Below are 20213 nucleotides of genomic sequence, written 5' to 3'. Positions count from 1 at the left end.
GACTAACGAACCCCCCCCCCCATCCCCCTCCCTCTCGACCCCCACCCGTTCATAATCAATGAAATCAAGTGGCTCACAATATGCATTAGTGTTGATAAACTAAACACGATGAAATCCACACCCTTTAACAAAGATACGAACTGTGCATTTTATAAAAAAGATAAAGTTTTAGCAATGTTTTTTTTTTTTTTTTAGGTATTTTTTTTTTGTTTTTTTAAACAACTACTTGCCTTTTATGTCTCCAGTTTTGATCAGCATCACAATGCGTTTGGGTGGGGGAAAACATTATGTATAACACTGTGTGGACGTCCACAGTGTTTCAAGCCCCAATAAATATGTGGGCTTCTTGTGTTCCCATGTCCACACCTGTTTATGTACCGTTAAAAACATTCGGTTTGCAAATTCTCTTTTATTTATCGGAAACCCCAATTAAAATGTCAGCAGGTTACACGTTATACTAAAGCCTCAAAGCAAAATGAACCCTTGGTATAGTCAACCCACTTCACGTTAATAGTGACAATTAAAGAACTGGAAATTCAATAGACCTAAAATAAGAAAACGAAAACGGAATTTCCCCTGAAGCTCGACATGCAGCAAACTATTTGTAAACAAAGACATTATAATAATTATAAGTATACGGTGTTAACATATGTACATCGGTGTGAAGACCAGAAGATCTTCGCACATATCCCCTGTCCTCAATGCACTTCACTGGCTTCCTGTACATCAGCGGATAGTCTTTAAGGTGTTGGTTCTGGTTTTTCGCACTCTCCATGGCACAGCACCAACCTCCTACAAGAGCTGCTACAACGCCATGAACCAAACCGACGCCTTCGCTCCTCTGACACAAACCTTCTCCGAGTACCCCTCTCTCTTCACTCCTGGGGAAACCGCTCTTTCTCTCGGTCTGGTCCTTCCCTATGGAACTCACTCCCCATCAAACTCAGAAAGGAAACTTCCTTCAACACTTCCAAGAACCAACTCAAGACCCACCTCTTCACACAAGATGCTTCTCCTTCTGTTTATTTTGTTTAACTAACACCCAAACCATCCTCACCACCACAACACCCCAACATCCTCACCACCACAACACCCCAACATCCTCACCACCACAACACCCCAACATCCTCACCACAACAACACCCCAACATCCTCACCACCACAACACCCCAACATCCTCACCACCACAACACCCCAACATCCTCACCACCACAACACCCCAACATCCTCACCACCACAACACCCCAACATCCTCACCACCACAACACCCCAACATCCTCACCACAACAACACCCCAACATCCTCACCACCACAACACCCCAACATCCTCACCACCACAACACCCCAACATCCTCACCACCACAACACCCCAACATCCTCACCACCACAACACCCCAACATCCTCACCACCACAACACCCCAACAAAGGAAAACAAACTAATACAAAACAAAGCAACAGGCAAAAATGAACTATCTGAGCTTTCAGTTCTACAAACTGTGAATATGAAACAAAGACAAGTTCAAGACAGCTGTTTTCTTCTGAGAAAAGTGGAATAAAATTATAATGCCGGATGCGCCTAATTTGTCAAGCAGGGTTATCCTTAAACCTGTCTGCCGGGGTGCCAAACCGGTAATGTTTTATCATAATCTTGCCTTAGATAATCTCATGAAAACTTCGTATAGAATTATTATCCTCAATTAAGTTGTACTATTATTACGGAAACTGTAAGTGAACATCTGCGTTTACAAATGTCGGAGATATTTCATGTTGTTTATTTTATTGTTGTAAACATTTAACGTTGCCTGATAATAATGGGGGTAACTACAGAGCCCGGGAAGGGACAGTGGAAGAAACAAAATGCAGGTGCTAATTATGTTCGAATGAATTAATCCGCGGTATTGCTTCTCGGATTCAAATTTTCGGACATAACAAATTATTGTTATTTTTTTACGAATCGAAATGTTTCTCAAAATGCTTTATACTTTCGAGAGCTGTTGTAACAATTGTTATAAAGACTAATAATAACCGTAATTATTACGCGCCTTTGCTAAAGGATACACAGCGCCAAGTATGTTTACTGTAAGGAGTGGTACGAAGTTTGAGCTATAAGACCTAATTCTTAGCACCATGTATTGCTTTCGCTTTCATCCATTTGATGTTGATTGAACATTGTAATTTCTTTTGACTTGGTTTGTGAACTAGGTTGTGAACTGGGTATTTCCCTGGTATTGTCATGCAAACACGGGTGCCCTTCACAAAAAGAGGAACTAAATTTAGTTCGATGCCTCAATGCACTGATGAGGTTATCTGTTGATTTAAGTCCAAGGTCATGATTGTACAATACTGAAGGCAAACACTAAAAATAATTCATGAAACAACGTTATGAAAAGACACTAAAATCAAACGATTACACAATTTCACTGGGATGGTGAGCTTCTGATTTGACCTGATCTGATTTGATTTGAAGACGGGATCAGTTTGATTTGATATCCATTTGATCGATTTGTGATTTCACACGATGCCCATTCGGAGTGGAGGTTGCCTGCGGACATACGTCTGTTTTGTCCTGGTGTTCTACTGTTTGACTAGGACCAACTGTCACGAAGGGAAACTGCATCATCTCCAAAAGAGGTAAGTACCACGGGCAATTAACGATTCCCTCCCGGGGGCTAATTTGTTTTTCCCAAACAACATTGCAATGATTTGGTAAAAGAGCAGGCCAATTTCATTATGACGTAATTTTGGCGGAAAAAGCAAATTTTGAAAATTGAAAGAAAGGGGAAACAAATACTGCAATGTCGTTTGGGGAAAACAAATTCGCCTCCGGGGGGGGGGGTGATAGTCGCAAAAAATCTGATTACGAAAGTACGAAAACAAACCAAATGGTGGATTTGCTTTACCAACTAAATGCATTGGACACCTTTGGCTATTGTCAAAGACCAGTATGCTGACTTGGTGTATCCCATAACGTAATGCATAACATAACAAATCTGTGAAAATTCGGACTCAATTGGTCATCGAAGACGCAAAGGAACAATTAGAGGAAAACACCACCGTTGCACAAGATGTGTGTGCTTTCATATGCCTGAGAAAGGCTTCAAGCCTGAACTATTTTAAAATTTAAGTGAGAAACGGCCTCTTTCTCGAAAACTACGTTACCCCATTGGGAGCCGTTTCTCAATATAAGTTATACTATAAACATCTCACCATTGCTCATTATCAAGTAAGTTTTAATGCTATAGTTTGATTAACTACCAATAGTGTCAAGTACCTTTATAAACAGCTTGTAATATTGGGTCATGTCACTAGCATCATGAAGGAAAGGCATTCACATTTGAACGTGCACATATTATTCTTGGGGATTACAAGAAACTGCTACTTGACGAGAAGGGCTTGTAACAATTCTCTGTTGCATTTCCCGTATGCCTGTACTATATGTGATGTCGATTTTTTTGTTAATATTATGAAATAAAATACAAACCACAAGGGAAACGGACTTTTTACATATTTTTTTTTATGAATTTGGGGTTGAACACATACGGATTTTGTCTTTGTTCAGTTGGGGTTGAACGAGGACAAACTCTCCCCAAAGTCAATGTAGTAACTAAACTTGACGCTCTTTGTCCCCCTTCCCAGGTCTTCAGACAGCACTCTGTCGTGCCACTGTGAATCGGAGTTTGTAAACCTGATGTGTACTGATGAACCAACAGGTAACAACTGTATTCGTATTTAGTGTTATTAAAGTATTTAGTATTATACATACTACAGAGCAAGTGCCAATGGTTCTGGGGGATGCCCATACACCTCGGTTACAACCCCCCGACAAGCCGTGTTGCTGCTGCTAAAGCCAACAACCAAGGTCAGTGTAAAACACAGTTCTGCCACAATACAGTTCTGCACTTGAGGAGTATCAAATACATTGGCATTTTAAACACCACTTTATTATGTGGTTTGGAAACTTTCCGTTTTCACAAGGGCTCTATCTATTGGAACTGCGTTTTCACCTCGGAACGTCTGAATAACTCGAACGCTTGTTTAAAAATAGTATTAGTCCAAGGTACTTCCTGGACGGTAGGTGGCAGCAGACCTAACAAAAGGAAACAGATTTTTAGTGGCAGCATTACGTTGTCAAGTCATGGTGGACCACATAAAATAACAAAGTTCGTCATTGGTGTCACTTAATTTGTATGATTCTTGTCCCAGTTTCATAGAACTTAAACTAGAAGGCACCGTTGTCCTTTGCGAAATGGATCATTGCAGCGCACTCAATTTGGTGATACACAGTCATAGGGAGTCATGTGGTGCAGCATTATTCCACTCCCCCCCCCCCCCCCCCCGTTTCAAATGTTATTTTGAACAGGGTAACATTTTAAAAGGCTGCACTGTTTGATAAAATCATTCTTCCCTTTCTCTGCATTGACCCAGACTGCACTCCGGACGAAACGCGGTACCGTAACTCTTGCTACCGATTCTTCCAGAACGACCTAAAGTCACACGACGATGCTCAGCTCCACTGCATGCAACGTCACAGCCATCTCGTGTACATCGGCTCATTCGAAGAGCAACTATTCCTCCAAAATGTTGCGACCATTCTTCGGAATGGATCGAGATATTATAACAATGATAACTACTGGATCGGGCTCACCTCTACCCTGAAATTGACTTGGCAGGACGGAAGACCACTCCAGCCCGGCCTGGTTCCCGAGTTCCCCAAGGAACAAGGGTGTTTTTACCTCTCCGGTGAAGAATTAGAATTGAAAGTCGGAAATTGTGAGATGACTAGCCGATTTATATGCGAAAAAGTCACGTCTGAGGGTAAGGAAGCAATTGTTGGCAAATAATCCTCAAGAACTTGACAAAATCAAGTTTATTCATTACTAAGTTTGATCACTATCTAGTGTCAAAGTCAGCACTTATAAATATGAAGGGTTTTTATCCCGCCAGGATCCATCACACAATACGTGAAACTACTATTCACAATTACACTGTACTACAAGCAACTGCAAACAACAAACCTGCGATAATTTGAGGAGAGTTAACGGGTAACACGTAAACAACAGCATTTGCCCATGCATGTCTCAAGATGACAATCTCTAAACAGCACTGTAGCGTCTCACTTGAGATCCATACCTCACATCACCACAGAGATAAATGAGGTCGTGCATGTCTCGAGATGACAGTCTTTGAAAAGCACAGCTTTTCAACACCAGCAAACAAATCTTTCCATATTTCGTTAATTATACACCGTGAACAGAATTAGAGAGAGTACTTACCACACTTACCATATTTTGTGAATGTTGAGAGTTTGGCTGTCGTACTCCCTAATATACGTATTGAATATGTTTTCGTCTGCAGATTGCAAAGGATCGAAGAAGGCAAATTCGTGCTACATGATCTCATCTGAGTCGTCTGCTCGTTTATCACAAGGCGATGCTCAGTTAAGATGCAGTCTCATCCACAGCAGTCACTTACTGACGATCGACTCAACAGAAGAACTAACATTCATCCGGGGCCTTCACCTGGGACATACCAATGTAAATACAACGTACTGGATCGGCCTCAAGTCTGAATACATTTGGTTGGATGGGACAAAAGCAAACTACCAAACCTTCGTTAGAAAAGCCAGAAGCCATGGACAAGGAGATATGTGTTATAAACTTGATCCTTGGAATGGTTTTATGTGGGATGATCATTACTGTACTGGCAAGCGTTATTCTTACATCTGTGAGAGAGAACTACCTGCCCGTAAACAGCTGCACACTTCAGGTATATTGGTAGTATTTCTTCCTTACAGTCGCTATTCTCCTTTTTGTATTACCTGTTTTTATGTCGAGGAGCTTAACGGAACACGTTGCCTTGGATCGGACGAGTTGGTCTATAAAAAGCGTTTGTAACCGTTTATTATCAAATGCATATGATTGGAGATGCCTCGAAATTGCACGGTTTTCCTTTTACCTCGTCGACTAACACGGTTGGTCATAAATTAATGTCCGACCGTGTTAGTTCGCAAAGTAAAAGGAAAACCACGCAATGTCGAGGCAAATTTGTGTGGATCATTGTATTCTTCTTTTAAAACATCTTTCCAATCATTTGCATTTGATTATAAACGTTTACAAACGCTTTTTATAGACAAACTCGTTCGATCCATTCAAGGCAACGTGTTCCTTTAATAGTTCTCTGTGGGGAAACAAATTATCTACCCATTTTGCAACTTGACAACTTTGTGGGGTAGTCTACGGAACTTTATGAAATCAGGGCGTTGGCTTCGGCTTGGGCTAAGGCTCCGCAGCAGGACGTGCGTTTTATCCGTGTTCCAATCAAGTGGAGCCGAACCCGTAGTCCAAAGGCGTGGTTTCGAAAAGGGCCTTTGGAAATGTACCTGTTATATCAGACGCCACCAAGTGTCAAGAGAGCTCCACCTGTGGTATGCTTTGGTTTTATGACACAGTTTTTTAAACTTTCAGATGACGTGTGCTCTCCCCCTCTGGCCAACCTCAATCGTCTCGTCGGGAATGGTTCTATTTGTGTCCGCAACAGCAGCGATGTGTTTGGTATCCCAATCCTCTGTAGGTGCGGAACCGAAGACTGCGTTGATGGATGCAGTTGCGTGATGTTGGATAGGTATAGCCTATTATTTGGAAAAGGCTCTAGAAACTCCGGAATCAAAATTGACCAGGGTCTGGTTCTGTGGGGTCTTACACACATTTCTTGGTCATATTTTTCTTTCCCCCATGGTATGACCCGGTATCTGTGTCAAAGTTACCAAGAAATCGGTCAAACACTGACGCAGAAACTGGGTTTTAAATCTTTAACCTTTCTTTTATCAATGTCTTGGTAACTTTGACCAATAATGAGACCCGGAATCCTCCGTCCCAGGAAAACCTGTCCCCGGATACTGTCCCCCGTGGAAAATTAACGTGGGCCGAAGGAAGGCGCTGTCACAAGAAGATTGTAGAGTTCGCCGAATGGGGGAGGGGGGGATATCTCCGGGGGCGGGGGAGGACGACAACATCTCCTGCCACACCGGTTCAATGTTAACCCGGGATGTTTTTAGAGTTTAATTTAAGCACCATTAGGAGTTCTACAGGAGTAGATTTGATACTCCGAATAATAAAAGTCAAAACCAAAATCAATTATTACAAAATATGTGCGATTGGTTCGATATTACTATAAACTAGCTAAAGCTTCAAATTGTGCAACGATTTTCCTTTGATTCAAATTATGATACCATTGAATTTAAGAAGTTCTAATTTAATTATTTAGAATTAAATGTTACATAAAAAAAGTCATGTTCCAAAATTAGTGCTTCTACTTTCTTACAGGAGACAGAACTTCACGTGCACCTGTGGCTATTGCAGTTTTTCTGTAGGTATGTAAATTGTTACAAATTCTGACGTCATGTACGGAGTTGGTACCTGGCGTTTACAGTCACCAATTAGTAGACCGTTCGATCTCTTTTACTTACTTACTTACTTTTAGGTTGATGGGAATAAAGCAGTTAAACCTTTATGACCCCATACTCAGTTCTTTCCAATATTATGCATCAACTTGGTTTAAACAAGTTGGTTTAGCTTTCGTTCACCACTCGAAGGGAGGTCTTTCCATTCGGAAATAACTCTGATGGACTTCTTGGCGTTCTTTAGTCCTGGGTTAAAAAGCTTTAGCGACGGTCAATCACACATTCTGCCGAGCTTGTGTCTGGTGCTCTTACCCGCTCGGCCAGCACAAACAATTGTATAATGTTGTTCGTCAAATCGGCGTTTACCTTTAATAATATTTAACCACACTCCTTGTTTGACATTCTAGCCCCAGTTCGAAACCTGTCTGTCGATGAATGGCAAGTCACAACCCCGCCTCTCAGCTGCGCGTGTACAGACAGGTCAGGCGATAGTAGGAACCAGACGAACGCGTACGAGTTCCAAGATGGCGCCTTCCGCAGCCTCAACAACTCAAGCTGTGTCGTGAATGAACTGGCGTCTTCCAATTCTGGCATTAGTGTTGGTGTAATCATAGCAGTGTTGGTCACAGTGGTTGTCGTTTCTTTGATTGTTCTTCTCTTTCGTCAAAAAAGATCGAAAAACTCACCTCAAAGCAACCTCACACTCACAGTGTAAGTTATTTTTAAAGGCAAATGATTGTATACCTTTGGCTTTTAATAGGAGACTTTCCAACGCTAGGTGGCAGCAGACATACCGGGTAAATTTCCATTGTTTACGTAGTTCTGAACATGCGCATAATTCTGAGAACAATGGATTTACCCGGTAAGTCTGCTGCCCTCTATCGTCCCAGAAAGTCTCCCATACTCTTTTTATCTGCTGTATCACCCCACTATAAAACCATGGTAGTTTTGGGTGGTTTTCGCAGCAATATAGACGCTGTATTCAGCTGTGACTTTTTTGTGTCCTTCTTAATACTATTTTTGCCTATTGAATACCCTTTACAATTAATAGGTATTGCGGACACAAAACTAATCTATAATATTGGGCTTCTGTTATAGTAAACCAATTAAGACAATCTTCAGGGGACGACCAAGTTGCAGAACTTAAATAACCTTGTGATTTTGCGTTTCCGTTTGTTCTCTCTCCCCACCCCCCAGAGATCCAAAGACAAAGACAGAACTTCCGCACGGTAGGTTTGAAAATGAAAGACACAGTAATATATTGTAGACTTGATTTCAAGGCTGAGATCGCGACTATGTTTTCTGCGTTAGCCAATTGCATGCCTTTGAGTGAACATCTGACGTCACACTTCGAGACTCGTGATTATTTTACGCCCGAGATCTGCCGGTGAGCCTACGTCAATCCTCGGCCATAATCACATTTCACCTACATTCAATTTACATGATATGTTATAATACATAGTGAACACTGCATTTAGCAGACAATTCCGAAGCTCTCCATATGCTTTGATTGGTCCAATGTGATGTTTGCCAGCTGCATCCACATCACATCGGACCAATCAATACACAGGAATGGGAAGCTTATGCTGCACGTATATCAAACGAAATCATTGTATCCAATGAAATCAATGGTTCTGAAACAATTGACCCATGTTTGGTCCTTAAAAAAAAATCATTTATTGTGAATTTTTCTTTGATAGTTTTTCTTTGTTACACATGAAGAAAATGTCCTGCTCTTGAATACACAGTCGTGGATCAACATATAGAACAATTGCCACACGTAAACACTCAAACGTCACATAGGCAATCTCAAACTATGGTATCTCTGTTTGTATGTTTTTATATACAGACTACGAGACCACAACTTCTTCGACAAACAACCTCACAACCACGCAAGAAAACGCCACACCCAATGTTGTTGCAGGAGGGGTCGACGATGACGTATATTATGCCAACCCTGATTACGAGGACCCAACTACAGTAACTCAGCAAATGGATAAGCCAAGGAAACCCAACGATCCAGGAATACCCACACCTCCAAAAGTTGCACCTTTCAACCCGAAGGGAAACGATAGCAAGTATGAGTACGTGAACGAAGGGGGAACTTCAGGTACCAGACGAGACGACGTTCAAAATGAAGGGGGTTACCAGGGGTTGATAAAGCCTCGTGGATGGAGAAAAAACAGCAATGACGACGCCCTTACAGATGCGTACGCAACTCTCGAAGACCCAAGTGGTGTTGAGTCTGTTGATTGACAAGTGAAAATAAGAAATTTTTTAGATTTAATTCAATTCAATTCAAAAATACTTATTAGCATACTTCCTTTCCAAAATATCGATAATTACTTGTACTACGGTGTAAAGCTATCATTAAGTAACAGTAAACATAAATGTGTTGAATAGAGGGATATGGGGCCGTTCTAATAAGCAGAAGCTTGTAAGCAAAACATCCAAACAGACAAAGAAACAAAACAAACAGACAGACATGCAGACCAAAGGACAGACGATCATAAGACATGACACAACGAGTTCATTATATAAGCGACAAGCTGGCAGAACAGTTCAAGCAGAAGCGATATAAAACATTGTAACCAGGATATATGAGGTGGATGTGGTACACATGATATAGACGATGTGACCTATGTTTACATTCAAACCGCCCTCTGTTGACAAAACACTATATACTTCATGTTTCGCCGGGCACTGAGTTGCGTAGTCATAGTAAGATTGCGTACACTTTCTAGCTGGCTGCCAAAACACAAAGGTTTTGCCCGGCGGTATGCGCGCGAATCATGTTATGGTTTTAGTGTGACGTCAGAGGTCACATCGTCTATATGGTGGACTCACACTATGAAACCGTTGGATTTCGGTAAATATGTCTGTATACACCCAAACCAAGCCAGTGAACTCCTGTTAGTTTCCACCATATCTCAAAGACATTGGACACTTTGGGTAATTTACTCAAAATAATTGTTAGCATTAAAAACTTACTTGGTAACGAGCAATAGAGAGCTGTTGATAGTATAAAACATTGTTAGAAACGGCTACCTCTGAATTGACAAACTTTTAAAGAAAGAAGTAACTTCTCACTCAACTAACATTGAAATACTTTAGGTCAGAAGCCCTCTTAAGGGCATCCTCATTGTACTCTTGCAACTTCAATGACCAATTGAGTCAACATTTCTGAGACTACTGGTCTTTGACAATATCCATGTTCATGTGCCTTTAAAACCAGCACGTTGACTTGTACCTTACCCGTTCCAATGTGGCGAAGGGACCCCCCCCCCCCACACACACACACCAATGTTTCTTAAAAAAAATTACACAGTTACACTTATTCGTCTTATTCAATTCTCAGAATACATTGTCATTTCATTTGTCCCTGTAGTTTAATAAGAACCTTCCCAAGACTTTGTACACAAAAATCCTTGTGGGGCACTTAGCAGCGTAAGTCCACTAGGCGCAACGTTTATGGAGCAACTTGCGCCTATAATTCCTCTATCGAGACCCTTTGTTTTTTTTCCGTTTCTGTTTTGTTCTTGGTATCAACCAGTAAGAAGTGTTCGGGGTATGGGGAGGGGGTACACCACTTTCACGAGAACAAAATCACAGTCACATCTTATTTTTCGTTTAGCATGTTTTTAAATTTTATTATATTGATTATGGTGTGGCGCGAGTTCTTTCCATTTCACAGATTGTAGGGAGACAGACATGGTAGCTGTGATTTGTATATTTTATTACATGTAAATATTTATATTGGGGCATGTAGGCCCATATTTCTTTGAAATAATAGTATTAAGAAGAAGAAGAAGAATAGATAGACGAAAAAACTAGCAACAATAATAATACTGATAATACACGTTTTTTTACATAGCATCTAACCCCAAAAGGGTCCCGAGGCATCTCACATTATAGCAGTGTATATTACACCAGGACAAAGGCCCGTTTGTGTACCAGTCAATTGGTTAAACCATTGAGACAGCGGACCAGCCTATGTTGTAAAATATCCAGCAGGTAAAATTTCCTTGCCCTTTCCCCCTGTTCCTCAAGCATTATGCTCTTAGAAGTCCGGGTAAACTCATACGCAGAGTAAGTAACAATTGTTTAATATTAGCCCCACTCAAATCATTGTGGATGGCTACGTAGCAGGAAAAAAAGGTGGGGTTGAAAATAAAGAAAATAGAGTGAGCAACAATTAGAGCAGACATAACTAGTGTATTTTTGTTTAAAACAATCAGATATGTTTACAGCCCGTGCAGAATGAATTATTGCGTATAGTTCGTCGACGTTGACGTAGGTCTCTAATGCCAAAAAAGGAAAATGTTTATAATGATTAACATGGAAATGTTTGTGCATGTTCTTCGTCACCAACATTATTGAGATAACCCAAACAGAAACTATAAGTTTCTTCACTACTACCCAGACGGCATGAAGCAGTGACGCATCCATTCCCCGCGTGTGCATCAATTAAAGAATCGTAAACTGTGCCAAAAAAACAATTGTAGAGTTTGCACTTGTTGTTTACCAAGATGATCTAGCAAGTTGCACTGAAACAGTTTCGTTCTCCGAAATAACAAAATAAACACACTCAATACGAGCTGTAGCCTCTTTTTTGTTACGATCAAGTTTTGGTAACCAATACGATGTTTACTTTGTCAATAGAGAACCCGTGTTAATGAGAGTCATATAGTCTTACCTCATTTTGTGCGTAGAGAAATGATTACCCAAACTTCTACATTTTCAGTAATCACTTGTACCTGTTTGAAAACCAATCGTCTGCGCAATTATATATTGTTTACTAACTCGTTTACTCTCCTTCTTCTTCTTTTTCCTCCATTATACTGACTCAATTAGATGAGCAAAAACGTAATTGCCGGGGCGCGCGCTGCCGCACCCAAGGGGGCGTGGTTCCAAGCAGGGTTGGTGCTCCCACCTTTTACCCCTTACCCCCGCTGCTGAAGCCACATGGATGTGATAAAATAAATGTACAACTAAAATAGTAAATTTTGTTCAATATTTATCATGAGAGACACCAAAATTACCATATCATTCTAGTTCGTCATTATGTGCACTTGTTGTTTTTGAAAAGTTAATTATCAACATAACAAAGATCGTTGATGCAAACTTGTTGAGTGTGCTTTAGTTTGGTTTCGATGGTCAAAATGCGTAGTTATCAACACAGCTTATTAAGGCTGCTCCTTCATTAGGCTGTAACCAGTTGGACTGGTATAAACAGGAAATATTTTATTAATACCAGTTACGCTTTACAAGAAGCGAGCATTACACCTTGTAGACATGAGTTCGCATGTTTCCTTTGGAAAAACTTATTAAATTGGTTGACTTGTATTTCTTTATATTAAACAAATTCGACGTTCAGACTTTCCAGACGTGTTTGGGTTCTCTAGTGTGAACATTTGACATTTTTTTACGTATTTTGAATAACATTCAAACTATGGAAATGTATTGTATTTGGCCTCGTTGGTTGAATGTAACCACATATCAGCTCGTAAGCCTTTGTCTGCTGCTTGTGACACTCAATGGGAGGACTGGTGATACTGCTGGAGTACCATCTACAAGGCAAGTAATTCGCATTACATACTAACTGTATTGTAAGTTTAGTAAAGGAAGATGCTCACGGGAGCTGAGTTACATCTTTGGGGATGGTCTGGCCTCTCATTCACACACTGCAATAAATACATAACATTTAAAGCAATCGTACTGCTGCATCGGTAAACAGTATTGTCCAAAAGCCAACACTTCGTGTATCACAACTTAAAATAAAAAACCTGTGAAAATTTAGGCTCAATCGGTCATCTGAGTCGGGAGAAAATAACGGGAAAACCCACCCTTGTTTCCGCACTTTTTCGCCGTGTCAGGACATGTGTTTCAAATAAATTCGTTATTATCGGTATCGAGAATTGATAATTTAAAAAGAGTAATGCATTTCATGGAATAATATTTCAATAATAAGAATAATACCTTCTGTAAACCCTGTAAATTATTTGTTAATCTGTGAACTTTTAATTTTTGGTTCTGTTCAGAAAGTGTCCAATGGCTTTACAGGCAAAGTATATATACCTTTGGTTTTTGGAACCGTTCGATTGTTTTAATCATAAGTAGTTGGCCACATCTATAAATATCACCAAAAATCTTAAAATTGACCGGGTTCCTGGGACTTGACCCATTTATAGGCCAGTATTTCCAACATCTTCTGTATAAAAATTGCCCTGAAATCTGTAAAAAAAAAATTACGTATAGTATCCGAATCCCAGATGTTAACCACGGTAAATGGTAACTTACTAAAAGGTAAACAAGGTATGGTCACTCTGTATAGTTTGTGCATGCAAATCAACAATAGCACTATGCCCATGTGCTTATTATTTAGAACATCATTGATGTTGATTGAATTTCACAGTTTTGTTCATGGGTGGAGTAGGCCTATAAACAAAACTCGAAGAATACTAATTCGAATTATAAACATATGGTTCTTATTTGTTTCCATAACACAGATTGGTAAATGATCCAGACACGGCGACAATTTGTGACTGTCCAATGTCGTCTTCATTCCTTAGTTGCCAAACATCTGCAGAAGGTACAACTGGTTTGTATAAGCATTTTTGTGCAAAGCCATTTAGCGTAGCCTCTTTGATAATAATAATAATAATTGTGGCTGCTTATAAAGCGCACATGTCCGTCCCCCAGTGACGCTCCTGGCGCTATAACATACTATATTTCCTGCCAGATTGTGGGACTACGTTTGAATTATGAGACCTAATTCTGATAGCACCATGTAATGCTTTAAAAGATGTTGTGGCGCAATTTGCTGTCGATCGGACCAGGAACACCGGGGCGAACCCCTTCTGTTTTCGATAAGTTCACTGTGTTCTTTTACATGCGTTACATAACACATGGGACCAACGGCTTAACGTCCCATCCGAAGGACGAATACAAACGAATGACGAGATAATACTTTGTGAACGCCGAAGCTGGCCGCCTAGTTTGCGAAGCTATACGAAATACGCATGTGCTTAGCAAAACGTGTTTGTTAAAGACGTTGCTTACCAAGAACATGTCACATAAGTCAACTGTTTCAGGCAACTCGGAGGCAATCAACTGCACTGCATTTCAAGGAACACTTTGGCAGCATCACAAGGGAGACATTTTTCCAGCTGCTACTCATCATCCCAAGAAAAAAAATGCGAAAACTGGAATGTGAATGAATTTTCTGATAGGAATGAATGGGCTTGGACTGGTTTAATTTAAATTGCCTCGTGTGACATGGCCTTAAAAATACTTCTCTACGACATTGGCTAAGAAATTTACAAAAACAAAATTCACACACTCTGTTGTGCTCTATTATAAAGCCATGGTGACACTTTCCATGACAAATTATCATTACCAACGATCCCACATTGAATGTCGTTGTTAATCACTTAAAATGCTCAAAATGTCTAATGTTTTTTTGTTTTTTTTAGAATGTGAAGCCGACGAAGTGCGAGACGGTGACTCGTGTTACAGATTCATTACCGAGTCACGCAGGACCCACGAGGGAGCTCTCCTTGATTGCATAGAGCGTAATAGTCACTTGGTGTACATCGAATCCATGGAAGAGCAGAACTTTATAGTCAGCCGGGCATCGACATTGACCAGAATCGATTATTGGATAGGTATTGATTCATTATTAAATTTGTATTGTATTGAGTTTTATTTGAAAAAAAAAAAAAAAAAAAAAAAAAAAAAAAACGGGTACGGAAAAACCCCATATCCTGGAGACGAGTTACATCAATAAAAACATTTAAACTTATAACAAAGAAGGTTAGCAGGAATAATGTTAAATTATGTTTTGAGTTTCCAAGCAGGGAATATGTTCTTTGCAACACAATTCATGATGGTTGTAACATATTTGTATATCTGTGTATTCATTATAGGTCTGTTGTTTCTATCGTTTTAAACTTGTGTCTACCAATGTGTATTGTGGAATCTTTTCCGTGGGATATTTCCCAAACAAAATAGGGATGTTTAGCTGCACGTAAACGCGGGCAAACACGTATACATGAAGGTCAGAAAATTGTGTTGTTTCAAGGTCGCGTGGTGACGTCATGACGTCAACACTTGGGCTTATTGTATGCTCACGTAAGCCGTCGGCACGTACCCACCGACGTGAACAATGGTACATTCACGTATCATAAAACGTGAGGTTTTAACAGCACAAATTTCTGACGGTCGCGTTCACGTATTTGCTCGCGTAGCGCGCAATTTGTTGTAGGCTTATGTTTTAATGTTTGCATGCTTTTAGCTTTTGTTCTGATTTTTAGGTACTTTGAGGGTCCTTTGAGGAATCTATGATTCACAATGCGCTTTGCAAATTATGTTTGTTATTATTATTCTTATTCTAGGACTGATAGCCAAGAAGACCTACACCTGGTCTGACGGCACCGTTCAAGTACCAGAGCGTTTAATAATTGTTGGTAGTATTGGTGAATGCGTCCAGATGCGTCACTCGTCCAATGTCTTGTTGTTCTTCACATCACGTTGCCTCCTGTTACGGAATTTCGTGTGTGAAACTGACACTACTCCAACTGGTATGTGCATGCGAACAACAAACTATGACTTGGCTGAGTTGAAGAGTAGGACCCAGAATCTATATCAAATTGAACTGAAGATGGACCAGAATGACACAGAATATGAGTTAAAATCCCAAACCTACGGGAAGTAATTCAACAATACCACCCTCCGCAAACAATTTCGTTCCAGTTCGAAATATCTTCTTACACCAGTTCCAATCCAGACAAAGTTCTTCGATCAACGTTCCTTCCAATATGCTTCACCTAAACTATGGAACTCTCTTCGAAACAATGTTAAAACCTGTCCCACGCTATAACAATTGAAATCGAAACTTAAAAATATTTTTAATCACAGAAGCGCTTACAGACTTTTTTGGTATCATGCGCTATACAAGAACTGCTTCTTACACTGTAAAAAATTACCGTAATTTTACGGTGAAAAGTACGTAAATAGCGGTGTTTTACCGTAACGAGATTTTTCCATGACTTTACGGTGCAACCCCGTAAATACCGGCTCGCAATGCACCATGGGATTGTTTCAACAAATTACCGTAATTTTTACGGTGATAACGACATTTTTCAATGACTTTACGGTGCAACCCCGTAAATACCGGCTCGCAATGCACCATGGGATTGTTAAATAAAATCACCGTATTTTTTACGGTGAAAAGTACGCAAACATCTACGGTGTATTTTATATAAAAAATAATTTTCTTGACTTTACGGTGTAACCCCGTTAATACCTGCTCGCAATGCACCATGGGATTGTCTAAAAGGAATGACCGTAATTTTACGGTGAGAAATGTGTATATTTCGACGGTGAATTACCATTCTCGCTTTTGCTCGCCAGCCTTTTACGGTCAAAATCCGTATCTGGGCACACCAAAAGAACTCTTGGGATCATCGCGCACGCGCAATGCTTATGAGGAAGTTCAGGCGGGGCGACTAGAGTAACTAGATTAACCCACTTTTTGTACTCTATTGTACAATCCCGTGCTCATGGTGTATTACCTAAAGGTATGATACATCATTGGTTTTGGTTCTGGAAACAATGAGTTCATTCCAATTCCAGTCGTCTAGTTTTCAAAATACCCATCATTGGTAACCTGATAAGGTTTCTATTTCATCAGTTATTCTATGTGGATGTTTGTATTTTGTTATGAAGACCACTAAATGCAGCGTCTGAATTCGAACAGTGCAAATCGAAAGCAGTTGTTGCCTTTTGATGGTATTCAGAACTTTTCTTGAATATCAGCATTTAAGATGGAATTATTTTGAAGGGAGATTATTATCTCATTTGCAGTTTTATGATAACAATTATTTAGAATTATATTTCTTGCCAAATTATTTTGATAATTACCAAAGCTGTATCGTACCTTTAACATATGGTTATTTCCCACTTTTTTAAATACATTACCATTGGAGTAATTGTACTATTGTAATAAGCCATTACAATTACGGTCAGTTTCCACTTTTTCAAATACGGTCCCATGGCAGTAATATCAAAGTGTAATATACCGTACAAATCACGGCACTCTGTGACCTCGTGTACGGTTTTACACCGTAAACTGACAGCTTTCTCACCGTAAAAATCACGGCACACCGTAACTTCGTGTACGGTTTGCAACGTTAAAATTACGGGAATCGGTTGGCATCTCGCTGCACAACCGATTCCTGTAAATTTTACGGGATTTTTTTGTTACAGTGTAATATTACGGAATCCGGTGGTTCTATTCTGACTTGTGGGTGCTCTGAGTTGCCACAATAATTATTTTCTCTCTCAACCTGTTTCGTTCATTTAACTCTACACAGATTCTTCTGCTCTCTGTGGTAAGGGTTGTAGAAACACTTTCCAGATTAGAGTGTTTAATTTTTTTCCAAACAGGTTGTCCCAACAACTGGCACCCTTTTGGCGGTTCCTGTTACGAGGTCGTGCAAGAAAGCCACCAGCGTAGAACTCAAGGTGATGCCAGACGATTCTGCGAAGGCAGGGGAGGTCATCTGGTATACCTCGAAACGAGAGAAGAACTGAATGACGTCAGAATGCTCCTGCCCCAAAACGGCGCCACTTTTTGGACTGGACTGACGATCGTTGAATATCATTGGATGGATGGAACCCCCGCGTTGTTTCAGATCTTTGACCCGGTTAGTGGCGATGATGGGAATGAGTGCTTCAGGATGAGGCCTCACAGTCTCAATTGGAACGACAGGGGCTGCCATAACCTGTTTGGTTACATCTGTGAGAGGAAGCTTTCGTTGGGGCCAATTGATCGTAAGTGGTGATACCATGAAGATACATGATAAACATTCAAAACACAAGTAAGGTTTGCTGTGACATCTGGCTCTACTCTGAGCTCGAGAAGAGCCGGTTTATTCTGCTTGATGTTTCGGTCAGTGTGCTCATGGCAGTTTGGACTCTTGTTGTGCAATTTTTTTCCGCGTCACCATTTTGATTTTCTTGAAGTACGGCATATTTTTTTACTAATTCGACTTTTGTCGCAATATTGAGTTCGATGTTTTATGATAAGATAAGGTTAAGTCCTGCAGCGTATGAGGTCGTACACGTTATTCAAATGTTTTGTTTCTGAAACACTGTGTGTCTTTTGAGGCAATGTTAACTGTTGGGAATTGTTTAAAGACGATGCTCACATGGTGTATCCCAAGACAAGCACACAATAACAAATCTGTGATAATTCTGGCTCAATTGGTCATCGATGTTGCAAGAATATAATCCAAGAGAAACGCTTATGTTGCTTTTAGATGCATGAGTAAGGCATGACACCTGTTTCAGATTCGAGTTTTGAGGTGAAACATTACCTTTCTCTACTTAAAAAAGGTCGTATCTTCAACAATGTTTTACCATATCTACAGCTCTCCAGTACTCTTTATACACCAAGTACGCTTTTTATGATCTTCACCTTGTGGTAGTAGTCACCAACAGTTTTCTTTGAGACGGCCTGTACAGAATCTCCATCCGACCGTTCCCTGTAAAATGGTTTTATTTTAATTTTAGTCTGTTTTATTTTAATTTGTTTAAAAAGAGTCTGTGGATTGTCCATCTTCGCCTCCCGGTGATTTGATGTTTCTCAGCCAGTCTGGTGCCATGTTTGTCGACGATGATGACGACACCACCCCGATACTGCGATCACGAGACACGGGCAATGGTATTGGTGGGTGCGGCTGCGGTCAGACCAAGTAAGCATAAAATGCCCTGTGAACATCTTTGGTAATACTGTCAAATATAATTATTCTCACTTGGTAGGCATATTATATCCCAACATATGCATGTGATATCAAACTTTGACTCAACATTGGTCATCAAAATTGCAAGAGGAAAATCATGCTTAAAAAAACACTATTTTGTGTGCTTTCGAATGCCAAAAGTCTTTTGACATTTGCGTGAGAATTTACCTCTTCTCAAAAACTATGTTACTTCAGAGGGAACCGTTTCTCACAATGTGTTATATTCAACAGCTCTCCATTGCTCACTACCAGCAAGTCAGTTTGTATGCTAAAATTTATTTTGAGTAATTACCAATAGTGTCAAATTGCCTTTTATACACAAACAGTTTTGAATTTATTTAACTTTAAGTGTGTTTGTTTCAGAATGGGCTTCGTCATTAGCCCACACAAGGCGGAAGCATTTTTCTACTATGGACACTCTTAAACATTTCCTGGTCAGAATTTACCCAGAACCGTATGTGTCACTAGGGGCCTGACTCATGTCTGGGTCAGAATGACCCGGAATGAGGGGTAAAAATGACCCGTAAATTGGTTAAACTAACGCATAATCCATGTTAAAATCTCACTAACCATCTTCCGGGTCACAGCCGGACCAATGAATAGATCGGCCCTAAAGGGACTCAGACTCCAGGTGAATTCTGACCTGTGGGAAACAACGGCCAATGCCAATGCCTATAAAAGGCTCCGTTAGATGTTTTGAAACACGCGTTTTTGGTATGGGACATCAGACAGTCTGATGGAGCCGAAGCCGAAACTGCCCAGAGGGCGAAAAAGGTATACCAAACTATAAATTAAAGTGTGTGCTAAATCCGTGACATAGCGCATGGCGGTTATTAACTTGTTCTTCTCATATATGATTTCCTCTTTTCTAATTTTAAACAGTGATGACCTGGTAAGCTGCAGCGTTGGTTCCTGCAAAATGACATTTAGCAACACCGGTAAGCACTGGTAAATGTGTCAATAACTGACCCCGAACTGGCCCTGTAAGCACTAAAAGCAAATAAAA

The 20213-nt window shown here is 40.3% G+C and overlaps 1 protein-coding gene across 1 annotated transcript; it reads left to right on the top strand.

The window, feature by feature from the left end:
* The first annotated feature begins 2519 nt into the window (after window positions 1-2519).
* LOC117288038 lies at window positions 2520-10070 on the top strand. Its single transcript, XM_033768721.1, has 9 exons — window positions 2520-2632; window positions 3638-3711; window positions 4427-4816; window positions 5357-5767; window positions 6466-6622; window positions 7324-7370; window positions 7808-8111; window positions 8598-8629; window positions 9250-10070. Exons 1-9 carry the CDS (start codon window positions 2520-2522, stop codon window positions 9654-9656), a joined length of 1935 nt encoding a protein of 644 aa, XP_033624612.1. The 3' UTR covers window positions 9657-10070.
* The last annotated feature ends 10143 nt before the right edge of the window (window positions 10071-20213 follow it).

This window comes from Asterias rubens, chromosome 3, assembly GCF_902459465.1.
Source record: "Asterias rubens chromosome 3, eAstRub1.3, whole genome shotgun sequence".
In the NCBI taxonomy this organism is placed as follows: Eukaryota; Metazoa; Echinodermata; class Asteroidea; order Forcipulatida; family Asteriidae; genus Asterias; species Asterias rubens.
The sequence above is the reverse complement of the archived record's forward strand: the minus strand, read 5'-3'. Positions and strand labels throughout refer to the sequence as shown.

Bases quoted from the DNA above. Each gene is read 5' to 3' on its own strand.
- LOC117288038 (XM_033768721.1), top strand. From the start codon at position 2,520: ATGCCCATTCGGAGTGGAGGTTGCCTGCGGACATACGTCTGTTTTGTC. The intron at 3,712-4,426 runs GTAACAACTGTA...GCATTGACCCAG, and splicing joins GTGTACTGATGAACCAACAG to ACTGCACTCCGGACGAAACG. The intron at 8,112-8,597 runs GTAAGTTATTTT...CCCACCCCCCAG, and splicing joins AGCAACCTCACACTCACAGT to AGATCCAAAGACAAAGACAG.